Source organism: Pipistrellus hanaki, assembly GCF_964339955.1.
Source record: "Pipistrellus hanaki genome assembly, chromosome: 3".
In the NCBI taxonomy this organism is placed as follows: domain Eukaryota; kingdom Metazoa; phylum Chordata; class Mammalia; order Chiroptera; family Vespertilionidae; genus Pipistrellus; species Pipistrellus hanaki.
In genome coordinates, this window is record NC_140505.1 from 20,187,068 (window position 1) to 20,211,958 (window position 24,891).

General features: G+C 47.1%; 1 protein-coding gene across 3 annotated transcripts; it reads right to left on the reverse strand.

The window, feature by feature from the left end:
- ADRB3 (adrenoceptor beta 3) lies at window positions 1–22,486 on the reverse strand. 3 transcript variants are annotated; one of them, XM_084878376.1, is made up of 9 exons: window positions 4,829–5,790; window positions 3,308–3,489; window positions 2,657–2,768; window positions 2,298–2,407; window positions 1,989–2,081; window positions 1,744–1,894; window positions 1,095–1,260; window positions 451–593; window positions 1–193 (listed from the first exon to the last, which is right to left on the reverse strand). In XM_084878376.1, exons 1-9 carry the CDS (start codon window positions 4,941–4,943, stop codon window positions 12–14), a joined length of 1,254 nt encoding a protein of 417 aa, XP_084734502.1. In that variant the 5' UTR covers window positions 4,944–5,790; the 3' UTR covers window positions 1–11. The 3 variants fall into 3 exon arrangements, with proteins under 3 accessions (XP_084734502.1, XP_084734501.1, XP_084734503.1); XM_084878375.1 differs by lacking the exons at window positions 1,095–1,260; window positions 1,744–1,894; window positions 1,989–2,081; ... (2 more) ...; window positions 3,308–3,489; window positions 4,829–5,790 and adding an exon at window positions 21,159–22,486; XM_084878377.1 differs by lacking the exons at window positions 1–193; window positions 451–593; window positions 1,095–1,260; ... (4 more) ...; window positions 3,308–3,489; window positions 4,829–5,790 and adding exons at window positions 19,811–20,495; window positions 21,159–22,486.
- Between the last annotated feature and the right edge of the window lie 2,405 nt (window positions 22,487–24,891).

Genomic DNA, 24,891 nt, shown 5'->3' on the forward strand with positions numbered 1-24,891 from the left:
TTTATTCTAAATTAGGAGATATCGACTTTCTGGAGGGTTTTTTTTTTCCCAGAGCTCTTTGTGAAGCAGATAGCCTCGTTGATGCTCTGAGTGATGTAATCTATGTTGCAGGCATTGATACAGGTGAAGTTAATCCGACCGTTCTTGGGGATGTAGATATGTTTCTTCTTGACCAAGTATTCTATCTGTTGGTCTTGTGATAATCACAGGATCTCAGATCCTGGGATGACCACCTCTAAGTCCCCTCTAGCCCAGTGTGGATTATGGGGGATAGGGAGCATCAGCACTTGTGGGAGGCCATAGGGGGTCTTCAAAGCAGCTCCACTTTCCTCAAAGGAGATTCAAAATCTGGTGTGAAGCTAGGGACTGGTCACCCAATCAGTGGAGGTGAATATTCAGATACAAGCCCAAGGTCAGAAAGGGGCGCGCTTTCTACTCCTAGACACTTACAGTTGAGCCCAAGATAGCCATGCGTCCCATTCTGATTAGTGATGTGATCCCAGGAGCCAGGCGTCCCCAGGAGCCGGAGTTTCTCTTTAACCTTTTCTTTGATGAGCAAAAGGTGTTCTGCGACCTCTCTTAGACTCAGCTTCCTGTCAAAGGAAGGACAGCAAGAAATTAAAGTGTGAGGCTTCCCCCTGCTCCCAGTCTCCTCATTGCCATTCCACTCCTCTTCCCTTCAAAAGCCCCCAACCAGAGTGCCCGAGGGCACACCAGTGGAGTCAGGGATCTCAGATGGCTACAAATGGGAGGAAAGTTTCAGCTTGTATTAATTTAAGCAGGCCAAGCAGACTCTTGGGCAGATTTTGGTAGAGTAGCAAGCTCTTGGGGCTTCCTAATCTCCTGCAATCTGGAAGAGTTCAAATAATTCATCAGTCTGTGTCCCATCTTATTACCCATTTCCCCATAGTAGGGCAAGAGTTGGTTGGCATAGCCATTGCCCTTGGAACACAGAGGGTCCTCAGTAAATGTTTATGAATGAATGGAATACAGAGGCAAGAAGAGAAGCACCCAGTTGAATCCTGTGAATCAGGAGGTATGTAGGTATCTAGAGCCTGCGCCCATCCACCCCTGCCCCCACCTGTCTCCCTTACCATGCTTCATGCAGAGCAGGGTTACAGAGGATGGAGGTGATAATTCGCGCCCCCGAGGTGGGAGGGTTTAGCCACAGGGCCAAGGCGAAGTTCATCAGCTGGGAGAGGACACACAGCAGGAGCTGGTTGTTGCGTGTCACCACGGCTAGAATCCCCACTCCTTCATCTGCAGCATGGAGACAGACAGCCTTGTTCTCATTCTCCTCTACCGGAGCCTTCCCCTGTAACTCTGCCTCCAACCTTACTGAAGAGAGGGTAACCTCCAGGGCCCTCATCCCAGCCTAGTCACGCTAGTGTCCAGGCCCTTGGAAGTTGCCAGAGGCTCTTCTTCCAGGAAGTGTAACTGTAAGAGTCTCAAAGGCGGAAGGGGCTGGAAAGATAACTGATTCTTAACCCCTCCTCTTATAGATGATGAAATGAGGTCGAAGCGGGGGGGGGGGGGGGGGGGGGAACAATGCAACTGGTGCCAGTTTTCATAACTGAGCTGAGATGATGGCAGGAAATCAGATGTCCAGCTCCTCTCTTGTGCCCCCATGCTGCCCTCTCAGGAGGCCTTGGCTCTCTCCGCAGGGTAGAGAGTGTGGAGCGTGCCATGGGTGGGCAGCACTTCATCACCAGACCCTCCCTTCTCCCTCTGCCCATGCCATACCATAAATGCCAAAACTCTTGGACAGAGACTGGCTGCAGAAGAATTCAAAGCCTTCGGACACGAAATATTGTAAGAATTTAGTATCTTCTTCCAGGTCACCGGTAGCTAAACCTTGATAGGGGATGTCAAAAAATAGAAATATCCGCTTTCTCTATAGGAGAAAGGAGAATGAAAAAAAGGGTGAGACTGATGAAAGGCATGGTAGATGGTGAGAGGGAGGAAGTCAGGTGAGACACTGGACTCACCTTCATGGTGGCCATCAACTTTGTCCACTGATATTGTGTCATCTTGCAGTGGTCAATGTTCCCGATCACAAAGATACAGCCATATGGGGCCTGCTATAGGTAGAGACTGTCTCATCAGGCACTGCCCCTACCAGGCGGTAGAGGCACCGGGGTGTTGGAGGAGAAGTGATCCTCAAAGTTGGTTCCTACCAAAGCACTAGACAAATCCAAGCCTAGAGAAGGCCTTGGATAATTAGACAGGTGGGGAGGAAAGGAAAATACAACTGTAGGTCAGGTCTGGGGGAAAGTTTCTGAGGGTGGCCTCTCTACCTTCACCACACTGAAGAGCATATTGGGGTCCATGCACAGCTGCTCAGGGTCCCAGAAGGAGAATTCAAAAACTGTAAAGCCCATGTCCTGGAAGATGAGTCCATGATGTTCTGTGGGAACACAGCCCCCCACCAGCTGTTACATGGGAAGTGGAGAGATGGAAGCAGACACACCAGAGAATGGCCCTGAGGGTCAGGGTTGAAAATGGAGCAATGACAAGAAAAGGGCAAGCACACCTTGGCTTGTTCACCATTTGTCATGACAGAGAGTGAGAAGGACAACAGTGAGGAATGTAAATGGGGTGGGAATCAGGGTGGGAATGAGGATCTTCTGTCATCCTCACCTTGCATAACACTCACCTATTTGAGAAGAAATGACGTAGACTATTTGAGAATCCTGACGCCAAGTTTTGAGGAACTGGGCCCCAAGTTGGAAGGCACCACTGTCACCAACAGTTTGCACACCCCCTGCCTGACAGCAAAAGAAATAAACAGAACAATTTTAAAGAGTAATGGTGATACTAGTACCCCCTCAGATTCAGATCATTCCTTTTTTAAAAAAATATATTTTATTGATTTTTACAGAGAGGAAGGGAGAGGGAGAGAATTAGAAACATCGATAAGAGAGAAATATTGATCAGCTGCCTCCTGCACACCCCCCACTGGGGATGTGCCCACAACCAAGGTACATGCCCTTGACCGGAATCGAACCTGGGACCTTTCAATCCGCAGGTCAACGCTCTATCCACTGAGCCAAACCGGTCTCAGCCAGATCATTCCTTTCTTGAGAGAATTTGCACACTGTGGGCTGGTGCCAAGAGCATGGGCTTGGGGTTCTGATGCTGGCCCTGCCCTTCCATGGCAAGCTTTGGACTCTATGAGCCTCACAAGTTTCCTTTGTCAATGCAGGGGGGCAGTGGGGTCCAAAGTCCCTTTCAGGTTTAAGATGGTGCAAACTCCGATTCCCACACCCTGTGTCTGGGTGGGCAAAGGAGGAGCCCTTCTTCTCACCCTGTTCTCCACAATGACTTGGCTGTTCTTTCCAAAGAGAAGTCTCAGTGAGGCCTGGATGAATGATTTCATGCCCATCACCGGTAGATACTCGTAGTTCAGGGAGGGATCCTGGGCGAGCTGCAGTCGGATTTTGCGCACCACGAAAGACACCCAGGGCTGTCCGTCCTGGGTCATGCAGACTGTGAGAAGAACCGCAGAGGGTGCTCTGGAGGCCTCTGGGCTCTGCAGCCAGCCCACAAGCAATTCATCTGTCCCGGCTTTCTTGAAGCTTTGGAAAGTTGCCTAGGAAAAGACAACTTTCCTTCCCACACCTCCCTTTTATAAAAGCAATGTGCTATTAGTAAATATAATTTTTTTAAAAATTTTTTAATGATTAGAGAGAGAGAGAGGAAGGGAGAGAGAAACACTGATCAGAGCTGCCTCCTGCATCAGGGATCAAATTCACAATCTGGGATCATGGTAAAAAAATGGAGCAATGGCCGGAACCGGTTTGGCTCAGTGGATAGAGCATCGGCCTGTGGACTGAAAAGTCCCGGGTTCGATTCCGGTCAAGGGCATGTACCTTGGTTGCGGGCACATCCCCTGTAGGGGCCATGCAAAAGGCAGCTGGTGGATGATTCCCTCTCATCGATGTTGCTAACTCTCTATCCTTCTCTCTTTCTCTCTGTAAAAAATCAATAAAATATATATATATTTTTAAAATGGAGCAATGACAGGAAAAGGACAAGAAAACATTGGTCAGGAATAGAACCAGTGACCTTTTGGTGCACAGGATGACACTCAACCAACTGAGCCACACTGGCCAGGACCATTTTTTGTGGGTTTTTTTTTTGTTTTGTTAATCTTCACCTGAGGATATTTTTCCATTGATTTTTTTAGAGAGAGTGGAAAGGAGGGAGAGAGACAGAGAGAAACATCAATGTGTGAGAGACTCGTTACCAATTGGTTGCCTCCTGCACTTGCCCCAACCAGAGTCGGGGATCAAGCCTACAAATGAAGTACATGCCCTTGACTGGGATCAAACTCAGGACCCTTCAGTCCTCAGGCTGATGCTCTATCCACTGAGACAATTTTTGTCTTTTTAAAGAAGACAACTAAAACCTGTGAGTCATTTTAAAAGGCAAAAATTATATACAGCCTGGGAGTTATAAATACCTGAGATTAAACAACAGTAACACTGACTTACACAGTGGCAAGCGCTCTCTGTATATCAGAAGAGTCAATTTAGAGAACCATTCTTGGTTCAGGAACAGAAAGGGGGTGGAGGAAGAGGCAGAAAAACATGCTGTGCTCATGCAGGTGCCACATACAGCTGGGGAAGAGGATATACCAGAGCTTGTATCAAACCTCTGGAAGGCCCCAAAGAAAGGCAGAGGGCATGGAATGACCCAGGATGTTTTCTGCTCTTTTGCCCACTGGGAGAAGCTTGGGTGACATTCCTGATTCCTCTGTAGCAGTGGAATACTACCCCCCCCCCCCCTAGAGGCGATTATGATACACTAAGTCTTAGGCATCTACCTTTATAGGCCAGGAACATCTTCTTAGAGGAGTCGTCTTGTTTGTAGATCTTTAACAAACTGCCTTCTAGCTTCTGAGCTGGGGGAACATCCAAAAACACTGAAAGGGTAGTCATCACTGAGATGAAAGTAGAACCAGGACTATGACTCCACTCCTAGGCTCTCTCCTGCGTTTTGCCTCAAGGCTTCCTCTATGTCTGAGCTTCCCTAGCCTGCCTCTTCCCAGAACTCTGGCATTTCTAATACAGAGGCCCCACACAATTGGTCACCAGAGCAACAGAATCCAACTCCCAGTCTCCATGGTGGCGATCCTCAAGGACTATGGGAATATTCCGTGGCTCTTGAGAAGAATCCCTGAGAGATGGCTAGGGGAAGAGGTAGGGAAGACCTGGAATTCTCAGGCACTTCTCCCTAACTCATTTCCTTCTCCTCTCTAACCCCAACTCACCATAACCAAGATAACAAGTCAGCCCTTTAGAAGATAGGGCAATACCTAGAAATAAATAAAAATGAACACACAACAACCCAAAATCTATGGGATACAGTGAAAGCTGTTCTGAGAGAGAAGTTCGTAGCATTACAGGCCTGCCTCAAAAAGAAAGAAAAATTTCTAATGAACACTCTAACCCTACACCTAAAATAACTAGAAAGAGAGCAACAAGAAGAGCCTAGAGTAAGCAGAAGGAAGGAAATAATAAAGGTAACAGTGGAAATAAATGACATGGAGTCTAAAAGAACATTACAAAAGATCAGTGAAGACTTGGTTCTTTGAAAAGATAATTGGTGATACTAGTACAACTTCAGATTCAGAACATTTAGCCAGACTCACCAGAAAACAAAAAGAGAGGATCCATATAAGCAAAAATCAAAAATGAAAGAGGCAAAGTAATGACTGACATCACAGAAATACAAAGGATTATAAGAAAATACTATGAACAACTATATGCCAATAAATTGGACAACCTGAGCAAAATGGACAAATTCCTAGAAAGGAACAGTCTCCCAAAACTCAATCAGGAAGAATCAGAAAACCTGAATAGACCAATAACAATGAATGAAATTAAAGCAGTAATCATCTACCAGTGTGGCTCAGTGGTTGAGTGTTCACCTATGCACCAAGAGGTCCCAGTCAAGGCACATGCCCAAGTTATGGGCTGGTTCCCCAATAGGGGGCATATAGGAGGTAGCCAATGGATGTTTCTCTCTCATCAATGTTTCTATCTCTCTCTTTCTAAAATCAATGAAAACATATATAAAAATAATAATAAAAATAAAAAATAAATAAAAAAACTCTCAGAAAACAAAAGTTCTGGACTGGAAGGCTTCACAGGAGAATTTTATCAACCATTCAAATAATAACTAACACCTACCCTTCTCAAATTATTCCAAAAAAATTCAAGAGAAAGGAAGACCTTTAAACTCTTTTCATGAGGCCAGCATTATTCTATTTCTAAAACCTAAAACCTGATGAAAGATACTACAAATAAAGAAAATTATAGGCCAATATCCCTAATGAACATAAATGCTAAAATCCTCAGCAAAATATTAGCAAACCTACTGGATCTATTAATACATTAAAAAGCTCATACACTATGACCAAATGGGATTTATTCTGGGGATACAAGGCTGGTACAATATCTGTAAATCAATAAATATTATGCATTATATAAAATGAAAGATAAAGATCACATGATCATATCAATAGATGCAGGAAAAAAGCACTTGATAAAATCCAGCACTTATCTATATTTATAAAAGCCAAGCAACAAGAAAGACTAGAACAACACGAATGACCAGTTGCTATGAAGCCCAATCAGGAGTGAGGCCAGCCTGCCAACCTCCTGTGGCCCCTCCCTCCAGCCAGCCCCATCCCCAGTTGGCCCCCACACCAGGGATGGGGCCGGCTAACCTCCTGCAGGGACTCCTCTTCTCCCTGCCAGCCTGGCCATGATAGGTCCTAATCAGGGTGGGCCAGCAGGACCCCACCTGTGCAAGAATTCATGCACTGGGCCTCTGGTTTGTGATAAAAATTCTCAAAAAGGTGGGAATAGAAGGTTCATACTTTAACAAAATGAAGGCCATGTATGAAAAACCTACAACCAATATCATACTCCATAGGGAAAAACTAAAAGTATTTCCCTTAAGATCAGGAACAAGACAGGGATGTCAGTCCCAGTCCAATCCAGAGTGTCACAGTGTCATCGGGGTCCCAGAGTCATTCTCTGTGGTCCCCTTGGGCCTGCTCTTCTGGATGCTTCAGCTTTGGTCTCTAGCTGACCGGGCATGGGAGTAAAAGTGAATGTAGTATATGTGCAAAATCACATGCATTTGAGGAAATGTTATTGCAACTGTATGTGCTGTTAACGTAAAAAAAAAAAAAAAAAAAGTGAGTTTATTTGAGTCAAACTTTGTTTTTACATGACAATCAAAGGAGGAGAGATGAGACATGGAGGGAGGGAACCTCTGGGGTTGGGTAAAAAGTTAAATGATAGACATATATTTCTTTTACTTTGGTTGGTGTAGGATAGTTAACAGTCAACAATTAACAGGATAATAACAATGAAGGAATTTTATTTCACCCTGAGGGATCTGGAAAAGGGTAAGTTATAAGTTACTCTGACATTTCACAGATGCAAAAGGACAATAGGCTCAATAAAGATTGAAGCTGATTTTTGTCAAGGAAGATACTAGCCTAGGACTTGACTACACACTATAAACTGTTTTTAATGAAAGGCCTTTAATTTCAAACCATTCTTTGTGGTTACTTTAGATCTCTTGAATTTTCCAGGCTTCTATGTAGGCCTTCCCTGCGCTAGTCAGGTTAGCATGTGGCCCTTTTTTCATCCACAGTACAAATAAACTAAATGTCAGTCACTGAAGGATGCTTAAATAAATAATGGACTATCCACAAAATGGAATTCTGCACTACTGTTAAAGGCAAACCTATGTGTGTAGCTGTGGAAAATCTCCAAGAAACACCACTAAATAAATACAACAGTGTAAAGAATAAAGAGCAAAGAGTGGGCCATTGGGGGAAGAAATAAAAGATACACTTGCATGTGCATGCTTGGATATGGAAAGACTCTCTGGAAGGACACACAGAAGTACATCACTATGAATTCCTCTGGAAAAAGTAATTCAGTGGCCGTTGGACAGGGAAAAAGGCTGATTTGCTTTTCACTGTATACTACTTTTGTACTGTTAAATCACATGCATAAATTTCCCATTCAAAAACAATTTGTTTTTTAATGTCTGCAGCCTTTCCACACATTATATCCTTATTATGCAGAAGATCAATCATTTCTTCTCTTAGCTCCCTGAAAGGAGGAGGAAGTTTCCTTTCTGGGCTTCCCACACCTTCTTACTCTCTTCTTTTGTCTGCAGAGACTCCTGGCCCATCCTTGATCTTAGCGTGATTGAGCATGGGATCCTCTAGTGACTTTTACCCAATCGCCTAGAGCTCAGGGTGGTGTTGAGCCCTCCCAAATTGCACAGCCAGGAATGGAACTTTGGTTCCTGAGTCCTGAGTCACTGTGCTTGCTCTGAGAAGAGGAATGTGGCTCAAGCTGGAGTCCCCTTGGAGAAGAGCCTTTCATTACTCTAGAGTAGGGGTGTCGAACTCAATCAGAGAAGGGGCCAAAATCTAAAATCCAGCCTAAATCGCGGGCTGAATGGTTTACTGAACAGTCATAAACTGACAATGTCATAAACTGACAGCGGAGTGCAGTGATGACAGCGCGGTGCGGGCCACATTGCAAGGCCGGGCGGGCGGGATTTGGCCCGCGGGCCTTGTGTTTGACACATGTGCTCTAGAGTCATGTGGTTATAAGGAAATGGGGATCCTAAAACCTCCAGGAGCTACTAAGGGTTGGTAAGACTGAGGGTCTGATTATTTCAGTTTCAGTTGTGATGGGTGGGCTCTGTCTCCCACCAAGACTCACAAAACAGCGAATTCTCCAAATTCTAGAAAGCGGTCCACAGGCTAGCCAGCCAAAAACAACAAATTTTTGCAATTCTACTTTTCTCTCTTCTCCCAGTAGACTCATTTACTGCTGGTACTTCTTATTTCACTGAGACAATAAAAGCAATCAAAAGAGACTTCCACATGCTCCCATTGTAACTACCAATCTACTACATAGATACCCACCTACTCTGTCTTTTCTCTTACTACAATGCTTGGGCCCACCTATTCTGGACCCCCATCTCAATTCAATCTTTTCCTTTGTGCCCTGGGTCCAAGCTACAATACTCTTGCAGTTGTAACTTTCTCTTCTCTCAAGCAAACAAGCAGCAAACTACCATCTTAAAAATGAACAACATTCCCTTGACCTCACGTCACCTCTGCAGCTATTACTCCATGTGTCAGTCTGGATTCGGGCAAGGAAACAGGTCTGCTGGGAACGATATGGTTATTACAGGAATTAGACCTCACGCTATTGGAGGAGGACCTGAGGAAGTGGAGGTCCAAAGAAGGAAGCGAGAGAATCAGAGAAAAATCATTAACCAGGTTGTGCTTGCCGGTGCAAGGATAAATCAGAGCTTGCAGGGAAATTTAAAAAGCCAGACACATCCAGCTGCAGGAATGGCACCGAGAAGCAGGAATGCATGGAGAGGTCCATAGGGTTTCTCTTCAGCTACCATATGTGTGGGTCTGCAGCCAAGTGTCTAGTGGTGCTCCATTGGACATTGGGGTCAACAGTCTGGAAGAAGAGCTGGACAGAGAGCTGAAGATAAGTCAGAGCCCACCCACCACCTCCACTTCCATATCTCACCTCGGAGTCCTTCAAGTTGTAGTAGACTCTGCTTCACTTCTGCCTCTCAAATCTTGAGCAAGATCCTCTTTTGGAGAGGATCTAATGAGGATTCTGAGAAACAGGATGCCAGATTGACCAAAATAACAGCAGGATCATCAATCACACCACATTTCTCTGGTCCTCTTCAGAGCAATAGTTATTGAGAGAACGTTTGATTCTGTCTCCATTTCTTCATCTCCCAAGTTCTGTTGAATCTCTCTGATGAGCATTTTATCCCTTCACACCATCAAGCTGTTCTCATCAAGGTAACAAATGACAGTCCTTCATCCTGTCAAGTCCGAAGGTTCTCCTCTTATTTGATGTTTCAACAGCATGTGACAAAACTGACCACTTCCTCCTTAAAACACTTTCTTCCCATGACATTCAGGATGCTACTTGCTTTTGCTTCTCCTTTCACCTCATTACTGCTGCTTCTCAGTGACTTTCTTGGTTCCTTCTATTTTTGACCTCTAAATGTTAGAATGCTCCAGGGCTCAGTCCTCTGAATTCTTTCATTTATGCCTGGAGAAATTTTGTTTTATTTTCCCAAGCTTTTTGAAATATAATTGACAAATAATATAAGTTTAAGGTGTGCGGTGCGTTGACTTGAATTCTCTATCTATGGTCACCATGCAGGTGAGCTCATCCATTTCCATGAGCTTAAATACACTTCTGTCAAATTTATAAATCCATTTCTGACTTCTCTTCTAATCTACAGATTTGGAAATCCACATGCCTACTTGATATTCTAAGACATAACTAATAGACTTTTCAAATATACTAAATCATAGTTTCATATCCTCCTCATTTCTCCCCTCCCCCCATTTTAGTAAGAGGCAAGTCCATTCTGCCAAGTGGTCAGGCCAAAAATCCATTGGTCTCATTCTTATCTTCTCCCTTTTCTCTTATACCCTAAAGTTTAGGGCCTAAACCTAATCATTGGAAAGCTTTGTTATTTCTACGTTGCAGCATATCTGGAGTCTGTTCTCTTGATAAAAGCTATCCAGTGAGATGAACAAATGGGTGGATGAGTAGAGTGTACAATCCATGTTTGAATGCATGACAGAGGGTAGTCTGTGTGAAGGTATAGAGATAACAAAAATAAAATGAGTTCTTTGGTGAATTTAAGCATGGTTGGAATAAAAGTGGAGGGGGAGGAGAGTGGTGAGAAATTGGGTTAGGAAGGTAGGCACTGTCCATCTAATGCCAGGCCTTTGTGTTAAGGGGTCTGAATTTTACTCCAAATGCTTTAGGAAGCCATTGGATTATTTTAAGAAATGAAATGTCATTGTCAGATTTATATTTTGTAAAAAAAAAAAATCAAACAAAAACAAAAACCCTGGCGCCTTGTGGAGGATGAATTAGAAGGAAGCCAGAGCTAGGCAGGAAGGCCCAGTGGAGATTATTTTAGTTAATTCAGTTAAGAAGTGATGAAGACCTGGGATTATGACAGTGGCTATTGAGTAGTCTTGCCAGTTGTCCTCCTTAAAAGTACTAGGCACTAAAGCAGGCCTGGAGCGACTTTCTGGTGGGAAGAGAGGATTTTGAAAAATATCTGTTAATTTAAACTGTATTCTATATATCAAAAGTAATTACTCTTGTACCATTTATATGCCTCCTTTTTGGTTTTTGGTTTTTTTAAAGAAATGGGCATGCACTGGCTGGTTTGGCTCAGTGGATAAAGAGTGAGCCTGAAGGGTCCTGGGTTTGATTTCAGACAAGGGCACATGCCAGGGTTGTGGGCTTGGTCCCCAGTGGGGGGCATGAGGGAGGCAGCCCATCAATGATTCTCATCATTGATGTTTCTATCTCTTTCTCCCTCTTCCTTCCTCTCTGAAATCAATAAATTATATTTTAAAATGAAGGAAGGAAGGGAGGAAGGAAGGAAGGAAGGAAGGAAGGAAGGAAGGAAGGAAGGAAAGGGAGAAGTGAGGAAGGAAGGAAGTGAGGAAGGAAGGAAGGAAGGAAGGAAGGAAGGAAGGAAGGAAGGAAGGAAGGGAGAGGCATTCTTCATTGCAACAATTTGCAAGAAAAGCAAGGTTGGGAGTCCAATACAGACCAACCAGGTCAATGCCAGTGAGCCAGCAATCCTACCAAGAAGATGGGCATGAGAGTGGGTCAGGGGTAAGAACTAGATTGCCCTTAAGATTAGTTCTTCCTCCAGTAAACCAGTGGAAGCCATCACACAGCTAGCTTCTGAGTCTTAAGGTTGCTGATGTAGTGGAATTTACCATCAACCCCAAATGTTTCTCCTTCCCCAGAATTGGTAGGATTTCCTCCATTGGAGAAGCAGTTGCCCATGCTCCCCTTCTTCTCCAAGCCCCTCCCCCTGAGGTTCTGGGAGAGAGTTCCCACATCAATTAGATTTAGATATGGGCACAAGGAGAGATCTTAGAGCAAGCATGTCAAACTCAAAAGCTAACCTGGGCCAAATAAACAAGGTTTAAGTTCATGTGGGCCGCAAAAAGCAAAAGCTTCAATATAGGTTTATTTCAATAGAAGCATGCTGAATACAAAGGGCTGAAACAAATGAGTAGTCATTAACATAAAATAACAGAACATTCTAATAAAAATTAATATTTTTTCTTGAGCATTAACTTACCAGACACTGAATAACTGCACAAATTAATAAGTATAACACAAATAAACCTATTTTTCTTATTCTCTGAAAGCGAAATATTTCCCGTTGTGCGCACCAAACAAGCCAGTCCAAGACTAACGATGTGGCAATTGGCTGCTAAAATATTCGCTGCTAGTATTAGTGGAGAGAAATGGTGCGCCTGCACGTTAGGCATGTAAGGAAAATGAATGCAACATGATTATAGTAATCAGTCATTATCAAATATTGTAGTTCATTATTAATAACTAGAGGCCCAGTGCACAAAATCTGTGCATGAGTAGGGTCCTTAGAGGCTGCTGCTGGCTGCCAGCTAGGGTTTCCCTTCCCCTGGTTGCCTGCTGCTGGCCAGGGTAGGGCCGACTCGGGGGGAGGGGCCAAGGGCAGTTGGCGGGCCAACCCCAATCCCTGGTCAAACTCCAGGATGAACTCCCAATCTAGGGGACAATTTGACTAAAAGGCTCTTATTATACAGGGTTATGTATAGTAGGATATTGTAAAAATTAAGTTATGAATTTTTTTATTAAAACATTTCTTACATACCGTTGTATTGCCTGGGCCGCAAAAATATTGGTTGTGGGTGGCATGCAAGTTTGACATGCTTGTCTTAGAGGAAGAACTCACTCACCCAATCTAGTGACTGGAAGGAAAATCAGAGTCACTGTGGCTGGTGCTGAGCTGAGGTAAAGCTCTCCGTTCTCACTCTCCTCTGGGAAGAAGTGGCCCATCCCTTTCCCCTCTTGAAATGCCAACAGTGGAAGCAATAATATTTCATGTTGCTTCTTGCTAACGAGATTTTGAGAACTATGTTTGTGTGCCATTATGTTATAAAGTGTGGCACCTCACTGGCAATTTAGAAAAGAAAACTGTAGTAAATGGGTTCTGAACCTTTAGCTCTTAATTTTCTTAAAAGGTGCGTGGGGGTCAGGGGATCATAGAAACTGGTCATTCCCTCAGAAGTGAAGAAAGAAGGCTGAGAGACCCTGATCCCAATCAAAAGTCCCCAAGAGTACTTTCAAGATCCCATGACAGATGATGGGATCTTCCTGAGCTCATGGTCCCATGGTGCTTTTGATTCTGATGAAAAACCTTTAAAAACACGAGAGAAGGCCTGCTATAAAAAATGACCTTGGGCAGAATGGTGCAGCGAGCCTATATTCATTTTCTACTGCCGTGTAACAAATTACCACAAATTTAGCAGCTTAGAACAATACACATTTATTATCTCACAGGTTTCATGTGTTAGGGGCTGGGGCTGGGTGTTAGCTGGGTCTTCTGTTCAGGTCTCACCAGGATGAAATGAAGGTAACAGCCACAGTCCCATTTGAGGTTCAGAGTCCTCTTTTCATTCACACAGTTGTTGGCAGAATCCACTCCTTGCAGTTGTAGAACTCCTGGTAGCTAGCTTCCTGAAGCATGGCAGGATTGTCCCTCTGACTTCTTCTGCCTCAGACCTCTGACCTTCTTCTAAAGGGCTCACCTCATTAGGCCAGGTCCCCCCAGCATTATCTCTCTTTTTATTAATTTAAGTCAACTGATAGGGTCCTTAATTACATCTTAGAAATCCCTTTGCCTCTGCCATATAACATAATCACAGAAGTAACATCCCATCACCTGTGCTACGTCATGTTTGTTGGAATCAAATTACAGGTTCCACCCACATTCAAGGGTAGGGGATTATCTGAGGACACGGTTTGCTGGGGGTCATCTCGGAATTCTGCCTACTACACACTCCAAAAGAATAGTTCTTCCATGAGGGGTGACTGGTGCATATGATAACCTCATGAGACCAGAACTCTTAATTAAGGAATTCGTAAGTGTCTCTTACCGACGTGGGTCGAATAGTGTCTTCCCAAAAATGTGTCCACCTGGGCCCTCAGAATTTAACCTTGTTTGGAATAAGGGTCTTTGAAGATATAATCTAAGATAAGGATATTGGGATGAGAGCACCCTGGATTAGGATAGGCCCCCAATTCAAAGATGCATGCCCTGTAAGAGACAGAAGAGGAAAAGACACGCAGGAGCACTGGGGGAAAGTGAAGACCAAGGTACCGTAATGTATATAAGTCAAGGAAAGCCAAGAATTGCCAATGCCACCAGCAGCTAGGAAAGAGGCAGGCAAAGGTGCTCCTTCAGAACCTCCAGAAGGATCCAGCCTTGTTTGACACCTTGATTTCAGACAGAAACTAGGAGAGAATAAATTTCTGTTGTTTGAAGCTACCAAAGTTGTGGTAATTTTATGGCAGTCTTGGGAAACTAACACACTTACTGATCATTGCCTCCATACAAATCAATGCCAACAAGATGGACTTGGTGGTCTCAGGTGCAGCACAAACTCAGATGCTACAGAGATGCCATTCCCAGAGATCAGAGGGACCTAAGAGGAACCACAGCAAAGCAGCTTTGTAACCCAACCCAATTCATCACAGAATGTAAGCAGATGACCGTTTATTCATACCCTCTTTTATCACATCCTCATGGATGAATTTGTTTAATGCAGCTGTCGTGTTATTTTTTTTTTTTAAGGCTAAAATTACTGTGACTTAAACAAGGCAAAAGCCTGTTTTTCTTTCATTTAAGAATCTTAAAAACAAGCAGTCCAGGGTTATAATGCTGTCTCTACACTGTTGGACACCCAGGCTCTCTGGTTTTTCTGCCATTTGATGGCAGACGGTTGCCATCTTATGACCCTAGGTGACTAATTCCATTCTTACCAGCACACCTGTGTTCCAGTTATCAGGAAGGGATGTGGGGAACTGCACACTTCAACTGGCTAGAACTTAGCCACATAGTCACACCCAGCTGCAAGCAAGGCTGCAGTGTATCTATGGCGAAGCCATGTGCCCAACTAAAACTTAGGTGACCTATTACTAAAGAATGAAGAGGAGAATGGAGAATAAGTAGCAACTTCTGCCCACAGGAGACAACAAACACCGGTCTGATTTATCAGTGGTCTCTCCAGGCTGGGGCCCAGGGATATGAGGGAAAAGGCCAAGAAATGGAAATTCAGGAATGGGAGCACTCCCACCACCCTTCTGACTGAGTATAGGATGAAACAGAGCTTTGGAAATGTGGAAAACATCAGGCATAAGATGAGCATGAAAAGGCTATGCATTACAGTGTTCCTTCTTCCTCCCACCCACTGTTGTGGGTTGAATTGTGTCCCCATAAGATATGTTGAAGTCCTACTCCCCAGAACTGGTGAATGTGACCTTATTTGGAAACTAGAAGTCTGGTGCATGAAATTTGGGGGGGGGGGGGAGGAAGGGTACCTCAGCCCGGCCTGTACCCTCTCACAATCTGGGACCCCTTAGGAAATGTTGGACTTCCAGTTTAGGCCTAATCCCTTCAGAGATCGGGCCTAAACTGACAGACATCCCTCTCACAATCTAGAACCACTGGCTCCTAACTGCTTGCCTGCCTGCTTGCCTGATCACCCCTAACTACTCTTCCTGCCTGCTTCATCACCCCTAATCACTCGCCTGCCTGCCTGATTGTCCCTAACCCCTCTGCCTGCCTGCCTGATTGCCCCTAACCACTCACCTGCCTGTCTGATCATCCTTAACCACTTGCCTACATGCCTGATCACCCCTAACAGCATCTGCCTCACCCCCACCTCAGCTTCATCTGGAAGGACATCCTGAATGACTTCTAGAAGGTCATTTGGCTATCCGGTCTAATTAGCATATTAGCCTTTCATTATTATAGATAAGGTTTTTATAGATGCAATCATATTAAAATTAATTCTTACTGAGTTGAGTTGGGCCCTGTTCTAATATCTGATGTTCTTTGAAGAAGAGGAAATTTGGACACAAACATATAGGGGAAGAAGGCCATGTGAAGATGGGGGCAGAAGTTGGAATGATGCAGCTACAAGTCAAGCAACCAAGGATGGCCCCAAGAGGCAAAGAGAGATTCCTCCCCTAGAGCCTTCAGAAAGCATGAACCAACCAACACATTGACTTCGGACTTCTAGCTTCTAGAACTGCGAGAGAATACATTTCTGTTTGTGGTAATTGTTTATGGCAGTCCTAGCAAATAAATATACTATCTTCCTTTTTCTGGTTCCTTAGGGCCCCCTTCTCATGAACCCTGACTATGTCCCATAAAGCACTGACATCTGGAAGTTCCCTCTGTCTCTAAACCTTCTGTCCATCCTTTAAAATTTAGCTCATTATGAGTGCTTCAAGGGAAATGATAGGGTGAACCAAACCAGGACCAAAATGTCAGGCACTAGCCAGACCAGGGTGTGAACGTGAAAAGAGGGCCAGAGGGGGAGATGTTCAGTGACATGGATATGGAGCCAGTGGAATTGGTCTGAGGCAGGCAGAAGAAAGATAAAGTAGGATGTGCCCACAGTGACCAAGGACAAGTGTGTCCAAGATCCAGCTGTCGATAGAAGCAGGACCATACAAGGATCAAAACCAGGACACCTGAACTAATGACACCACTTACACTGAAAGCCCTTTCGGTTTCCAAACCATTTTTGCATACAGTCATTTGTTCTTCAAAACCAGTCTGCATGAGCTGAGTAGAGCACTAATAAAATCTCCACTTGATTCACTGGCAAACAACATGTCAGATGCTAAGTAACTTGCTCAGCGTCACATAACTGATTATAGCATTGTGTGTGGAGAAAAGAAAATATACTTTGGAGTCTGGTAGACTGCATTAGAATCAATACAAGCAAGCTATTTGATTTTTATGAAGCTCAGTGATTTTTTTTTGAGACTATTTTTTATTTGTGTCACTAATATAACATTTGTAGTGACACCAAATAAAACAGTCATATTTATTTGTGCTCAATAAATTATGTTTTTCCTCCTTCCTTTTTTCCCCCACGTGTGTGTGTGTGTGTGCATGTGTGTGTTTTAAATAATTCTTGTTTCTTCCTCCCTTTCTTACTTGTTTTCCAGCTCTGAATTCTGTGCTCTCTATACTACCAACCACAATGTTGCATTTAAACCTTGGTTTCTCACGATTCACCTCTCTAGAAGTCAGTTTCTTCATCCATTTTATTAAAAGATTGGTCTCAATCATTTCTGGGGTCCCTTCCAGTTGGGATAGGCAGGGGCCTTACGTTTTCAACAGACCAGTATTTCCAAGTCCACACCTGTTGTACCTCACATCGCCATCAGGGGGCACCTAGCACTGCTTATGCCTTGGGTGGAGCAGATAATGAAGGTGCTAAGTAAGCTCTGCCTAGGACTTCACCGAACTTTAGGAGAGCCAGCCATCCCAGAAACGCTCATTCCCCTTCTGAAGACAAGAGAGGAGAGAAAGGGTTATTCTCCATTTATTTTACAGATGAGGGAAGCATTTTTATTTTCCTTAATCTCATAAAAGGATGAGCTAAAGAAAAATCAGATGCCTTATGGAGTTTCTGCTAACCAAACTGAGCTCTGCATTATGCTTCAACCACTCACTAATTAGCCTAAAGCTGACTATATCCAGGGTTTTTTGCCTGGAGTAGAGGAGAGCATTAGCAATGCTCTCCATTGGAGGCATCCACTTCCCCTCTGGACCCAAACACAGACATAATCCGCCAAGAGGCCTGAGAGGAAGCCTGGATCTTTGGTTTTCAGGAGGGAAACATAAAGAAACACTATTTCCATGGCCTTCGCCTGTGCCCCCAGGACAAGAGAAAGAAGCTGCTCCTACGCTATAAAGGGTGAGAATGAAGTTGGGGTGGGATTGTAGCCCGCAGACTGCTCATGAGGGCCACAGTCTGAACTTACCTTCGTTCTCCTGAAGCATCTACCCTGGGGAGAGCCTGAGAAAAGTCTATCAGCTTCCCCCGTGCCCTAATTCTGCCTGCTCCTTAGCAGTTCCTCTGGAAAATCCAGTCACTCCTCACTCCCTCTCTTCCAACTCAGCCCCCTTCTCCCTGCCATGTCTGCCCCGTGCCCAGCTCCTGCTAACAGACTCTGGCAAGACCAGCGAGTCCACCACGGGCTCTTTCATTCTCATTGGTCTGTATGTCTTCACATCTGTGGGTTCCGAGGATGGTTGTTTGTCTTCCACAGTTCAAGTGCTCAGGCCTCATGCTAACAAAAGCAGCCTGCTCCCCAGCCAAGAATGTAAATCTCTCTCAGCCTGACACCTGGCCACAAGTTGCTGGAGAAACAACCGGAGAGGCTGCCTCTCCATCTGTCAGATACACTGGTGACAATTCGCAGATGGAGTCCACAGCTCCAGTGCAAGTCTAAACACTCCAAAGGAGTCTTGACAGCTGGCACACCGGTATCTGTCAAGCAAGACTCAAGGAGTATGAGTTCCTGGATAATGTTCAAGAACAATTCTACAAATTGGAGTACAAGAATCCTTCTCCATTCCCTTCCCCCTTTCCCCCCAAAGCACCCTTTTTCCCTGCCTAGGACTGACTGGGCAACTTTCCTCAGTGATGCTGAGAAAATATTCAGAGATGGGAGAGGCGGCCCTCTGACTTAGCCCCGGGCTAAAGCAAGACTTCCTTCTCCCGCTAAGGGTTCGAAAGTTGAGTCCTTGCCCAGAAACCTTCCGCACCTCAGACAGCAGAGATCTCACACTGGCCTGGGTTGAAAAGGGGAAAGTCATCTGTGGTATGCAAACATCCTAAGAAATAAAAACCTGGACTCCTGGAGAAAAGAGAACAGCCCAAGCCAGGTCCAATTCACAGGGAACACCCATATGTGGAAATCCACTGAGTTTATCCTTGGGGCAGATCAAAGTTTTATAACTCCGGAGCTCCTGAGCCTAGCCAATGCATTGTACGCTGCTGCCATTCAGTGAGTTAAACTTTTTTTTATTTTATGATTTACAGGTTATCCTGTATATCAGTCCAGACAATGGCCTCTGTTCGTGGTGTTTAAATAAGAACTCACAAAAAGATCCAGGGATTTCCATAAAAATGTTCTTTCCGTAGAAAGCTGCCTGATAAGATTCATGGAAATTGGAATAAGGAAAACAACGATCAACTGGCTCAAACTCGTAACTCCAGTTTCACTTCCAGAGGATACTATAGACTTCTGCAGCCCAGGAAAGGGAGTGGGAAGATAGAGGTTAGGGAAAGAATGGGAAATGTCAGAATGTATTTATAGCCCAGGACATATGCCCGATACAAACAATGCTCCGTGCCTCCAGAATGAACACGTACAGGGCAGGATAAAACTGGCGCCTGCTGGCAACGGGATCTTAGGAAGCCACCACTGGCTTATAGCATGGGGAGCTGGCATAGGCTCCATGTGCCCTGGTCCTGAGCCCAGCAAACTCAATCCTATGGACACATTGCTCCAGTCCTATGGGTAACGTGGCGTTGCTACTCGCTTGAACTGGATTCCAGGAGTTTTTGGAAGGGTGGGGAGGGAGGCAGGAGTGTCAGCAGCTCAAGCTTGCTCCCCTTTATCCAAGCAGATGTTTCATTTTTATTTCATGAGGGTTAGGAAGAAAGGAATAAGGATTAGTCCTAATTTATTGCCACTGTCAAAAGCCAGCTCTTAGAAGCAAGTGGATTATGGAAAGAAAACAAATGGAGAGAAGAGAAGGCAATGGGTGAACTGCATTCAATAATATTTATTGAGTTGATTTTAAAATGTAAGGAAGGGATCCATTCTAATGGTTCACCTTCTATGAACCCTGGAGTCCCCACCTCCCACCCCCAAACCCTGGAGAGTCCCTCTGACACTGTGGTGAGGTAGATCAGAGCTATTCCGCGTCTAAAGTGAGGAAGCCAGGGACAAAAATCCCAAACCTTGACCTTTTTTAGCTTCCCGCTCCCAGCCTGGGCTGCCACGCCTAGAGGGCACTGAGTGGTTCATCAGGTCAGAGGGGGAAGAGGGGGGGCAGAAGGAATAGAACGAAGGGTACTCTCTCTCTCTGCCCTAAGCACATGCACACAAGTGAGCAAGGTGCCAGCCAAAGCTAGCCTGCCGGCTCCAAGGGCAGCTGAGCACGGGCAGCCCAACTCTCTAGCTGCTGAGGTATTGCTGAATTCAGGGATGGGATTTAAAAATCCTCTCTCAGAAAGAAAGAGAGAAGACGGTTAAAAAAATAAAAAAAATAAAATTAAAAAACACTTGGTAAGGATTCTCCTCCCAGTCAGTCCCCACCTCCCCATCTGTGGCCCAGTCATCAGGTTCTGGAGGGCAGAGTTTTCCAGTTGGGGAACTCCTCGGGGCTCCTTCTAAACAGAGACCAGAGCTTTCCAAAGGTTCTGGATCAATGATCAACGGAGCTCCTGTTCCTTGTCCTTCAAGGCCTAAGAAATTCCCCAGGAAGCCCTGGAAAAAAATGAAGATAGCAAATTTTGGGGTGGGTGGGGCACAGGGTGGGGAACCAGGGGACCCAGGTGGCCAGGGACCCTGGAAAACCCGTAATTATACAAAAACAGCGGCCCCAAGCAGCCACAAACCTACCCGGACTCCAGCCCAGCCCTATTTCTACCAGCTGGAGGAACTCGCACTCCGGGCTTCCTCACTCCCCTCAGAGCCTTCTCACCCCAAGTGCATTCTCACCTTGTTGGCTATCAAACCTTCAAAGAAGCCAGAACTGGGGCAAAGGACTTGGAAGGGCCTCCAATCGCCTCTGCGAGCCAAAGCCAGCCCGAGCGGGGACGAGCAATCCGGGCGGCCAGGGAACGGAGCTAGAAACCCAAAACTTGAGCTGACCTTGCTGGCCAGAGGCCTGGGGGCACAGCAGCGCTTATGGGGCGCTGGGGTGAAGAACAACCCTGCTTTGTTTCAGTCCTACAGTCGGGTGGATCGGATGCGGGAAGAGAATGGACTTCGGTTTTTCTTTTGGTTCCCTAGTCCATGTCTTCCCTTCTTTTCAATGCAGAGTCCCTTCCCCAACCCCACCTTCTCCAAACTCAAAACATTGACCAGAGGAGACACCGAATGTTTCCTGCCCCCGAGCTGTGTCAGCCCCTTCGCCTCGTTACCTACTCGCCGCGCGGGGGGCACTGCCGGGGCTCGGAGGGGCGGGCCGGGGCCGCCGGGGTCCAGGCAGGGCAGCCGGCGGCCGCGCGGCGGTGGCGCTCCTCCCGCGGGCAGCGGCGCAGCAGGCGGCGGAAGACGCAGCGAAAGTCGGGGCTGCGGCAGTAGATGAGCGGGTTGAAGGCAGAGTTGGCGTAGCCCAGCCAGTTCAGGGCCAGGAAAGCCTGATCGGGGACCAGCGAGGGGCCCCCGAGGGCGCGCACCACGTTGGCCACGAAGAAGGGCAGCCAGCAGAGCGTGAAGGTGCCCATGATGAGCCCCAGGGTGCGCAGGGCCCGGTGCTCCGTGAGGGGCAGGAGGCGCGCGGGCCGGCGGCTGTCGGAGGGCCCCGCCTGCGCTGGGGACCGGGGGCGCGAGGCCGCCACCGACGGGGACTCCTCGGGCGGGAAGCGTCCCAGCTCCCGGCGCAGCAAGCGCAGCTGGCGCGTCGCCACGACGAACACCCGCGCGTAGACGAAGAGCATGATGAGCAGCGGCAGGTAGAAGGACACGGAGGAGGAGAGCAGCGTGTAGGTGACGTTGGCGGCGAAGGCGCAGCAGCGCGGGTTGGAGTGGCAGCGCTGCGCCTCGGCGTCGGTGCCCACGCGCCACCACTTGCTCATGATGGGCGCGAAGGACACGGCGGCGGACACGGCCCACACCAGGGCCACGGCGGCGCGCGCGCGGCGCTTGGTGACGAGCGCGCCGTAGCGCAACGGGTTGGTCACGGCCAGGTAGCGGTCCACCGCCAGGGCGCACAGCGTCTCGATGCTGGCCGTCACGCACAGCACGTCCACCGAGGTCCACAGCTCGCAGCCCGTGGCGCCCAGGGGCCAGTGGTCCGTCAGCGCCAGGATGGCCCCCGGCGGCACCACCAGCAGCCCCACCACCAGGTCGGCGGCCGCCAGGGAAGTCACGAACACGTTGGTCATGGTCTGCAGCCGCGGCGTCCGCGCGATGGCCACGATGACCAGCAGGTTGCCTCCCACGGTGACCAGCACCGCCAGCGCCAGCAGCGCCCCCGCCAGCGCCGCTGCCCACGGCGCCCCGGACAGCGGCCCGCCACTCGCGTTGGCGGCGTGGGGCGCCAGGGTAGGGGCATCCGGCCACGAGGCCAGGGAGCCGTTGCCGTCGGTCCGCGGAGCCATCCCCGCGTGGCGCGCGGGGCGGGCGGGAGGGAAGGAGGGAAGGGGGCGCCCGGCTTAGGGGAGAGGGCAGTGGGGCGTGGGAGAGATCGCCTTGGCCCGAGCCATCTTCTTCCCTGGTGGACCGGGAGAGAAAGCTCAGCCCCCCCCATTACCCCCCCCCCCCACACACACACACACACTGGGTGCCACCGCTGGGGGGGGGGGGGGAGTGGCGGCTCTTAAAGGGGCAGCGGCCAATAGTTTCCACACTCGGCAGCGTCCGGAGGGGACTGGGAGGGGAGGGAGGAAAAGGAGGTGGAAGCCCGACTTCCAGTGTTTCCCAAAGTGTGGTACACGTACCCCTTCAAAGTACAGGAAGAGTTTGGTGGGGATATGCACTGCACCGTGCTTAACTGCGCCTAATTCTACGTTCTCATGAGTACGAGGGGTACTCAGCGTTACCAAAATTATAGAATGGGTACACATATGTCAAAAGTTTGGGAAACACGAAGCGTGGAGGCCCCGACTTCTCGGCCGGGATGTGCCCACTCCTGCCACAACCAGTTCCAGCACTGGTTTCCTGGCCTCCCCGCTCACCGCGGCGGAGGGAAAGGTAACCCTTTCTGCCCACAGTAGCCCCTCGGCTACCTGGGCGCCCTCCTCTAAGATATTATTGTAAGTTAAGTAACAGAGGGCAGCCAATAATATCCTCTCTTGTCCCAGGAGATCTGCCCCCTTTCCCTTCTTTTTCACTTACCCTCCCTGTCTCTCCAGTTTTCTGTTCTGGCTCCCTTAATCCCGCCCCCCCCCCCCCGCCTCCCCCTCCCCCTCGTCCCGCCCCAGCTACTGGGGGAATTTGGCATTTTTCAGGAGTCTTTATCACTGTCCACTCATTTGAATTTCAATTGGCCTCCGTAGCCTGGGATGCTGAGAGTTTCGATTTCTCCAACTTCCCCATTGCACACTGCCCTTTCCGCACACCTTTCCATCTGGAAATTTCCTAGATGGACCCATTATTTTCCCCTTCAAAGTTCTGTTGAAAAGACATGTTAAAAATGAATGAATGAATGGGTTTGATGTTGAGGCTGATCCACATCACCCCCAACTATCCACACATCTTCCATCACCACTCTCCCGATGGGAAAGTGTTCATGCTACTTCCTTGAAGATTTATTCATGAACTTTTATATATATATATTATCGGTTTTTTTACAGAGAGGGATAGAGAGCTAGAAATATTGATGAGAGAGAAACATCCACCAGCTGCCTCCTGCATCCCCCTACTGGGAATGTGCCTGCAACCAATGTACATGCCCTTGACTGGAATCGAACCTGAGACCTTTCAGTTTGATATTTTTCAATTTTGGCTCTATCCACTGAGCCAAACTGGTTTCAGCCATAAACTTTTTTTATTATTATTATTTTTTGTTGTTGTTGTTGTTGATTTCAGAGAGGAAAAGAGAGGGAGAGACAGAAACATCAATGATGAGAGAGAATCATTGATCGGCTGCCTCCTCCATGCCCTCTACTAGGGACCGAGCCCTCAACTTGGGCATGTGCCCTTGGCATGAATCAAACCTGGGACTCTAGTTGCTCTATCCACTGGGCCTAACTGGCTAGGGCTATTCATGAACTTTCAATTAAAAACTAGGAGATTGACTTGAGGGATTCACACAGTGCATCTCCAATTGTGTGGGATTGTAATGCATCTCCAAGTCTCTTCATACCTCTTATCAGAGGTTCCCTTCACCTGAGGAAGCCCAAAGCCTACATCCCTTCCCCTACCCTCACCCAGACTTAGAGCTGGTTCTGCCAGCCAAGCTATTCCAATCACTAAGCCAGTTCCTCTGAAATTGGGTGTGGGGAGACGAGACTGGAAAATAAGCTCCTGGATTCCAGTTCAAGGGCAGGAAGATATGATACCTTAAAGAAGTCCTATCAGAACCTGATGCTTCCTCCCCTGAAACAATGAGATAAAAAGGGGGACAGTATCATGGAAAATGCCTCCAGGGCCATGCCCCAGCATGTCTCTTTTGAACTGCTCTTTATTTCAAAAGAACCACTGTATAGTCACTGGTGTAAGCAATCCCTCTGGGAGGCTGAGCCAGGGGTTGGGAGTTTGAAAGACTGGAGGGGAAGTGAGGACCTAAAATTATCCTTGAGGAAAAAGAACCAGATTCATCTCCCAGGGACCCAGCAGCTCACCCATGAGCAGGGTTTGTCAGTGGCTCCCAAGCAAATGCCTTCCATGCCCATGCATCAGTCCAAGCAGAACTTGGGATCTATGGCAGTGCCCAGTGAGTGGAGGTGGAGAGACCCAGCCCCAGCCCCTACCCAGGTCATGCCCCAGTCGAGCAGGCCCCACTTGGCCTGAGTCTTGGCTGTGACGTCCTGCTGGTCATCAAGGCGGTCACTCCCAAGTGGGTTTTGCAACACCCCAGAGCGTTGCCAGTTATTTCAAAGGGGTGTCATGAGATTCTTAAAGAGTAATCTCTAAAACAAATACATGCCATTCAGCAGGTTTTTGGTTTTTTCCAGGACAATAGAATTGGCTGGGGAAGGGAAAGAGGGTGCCA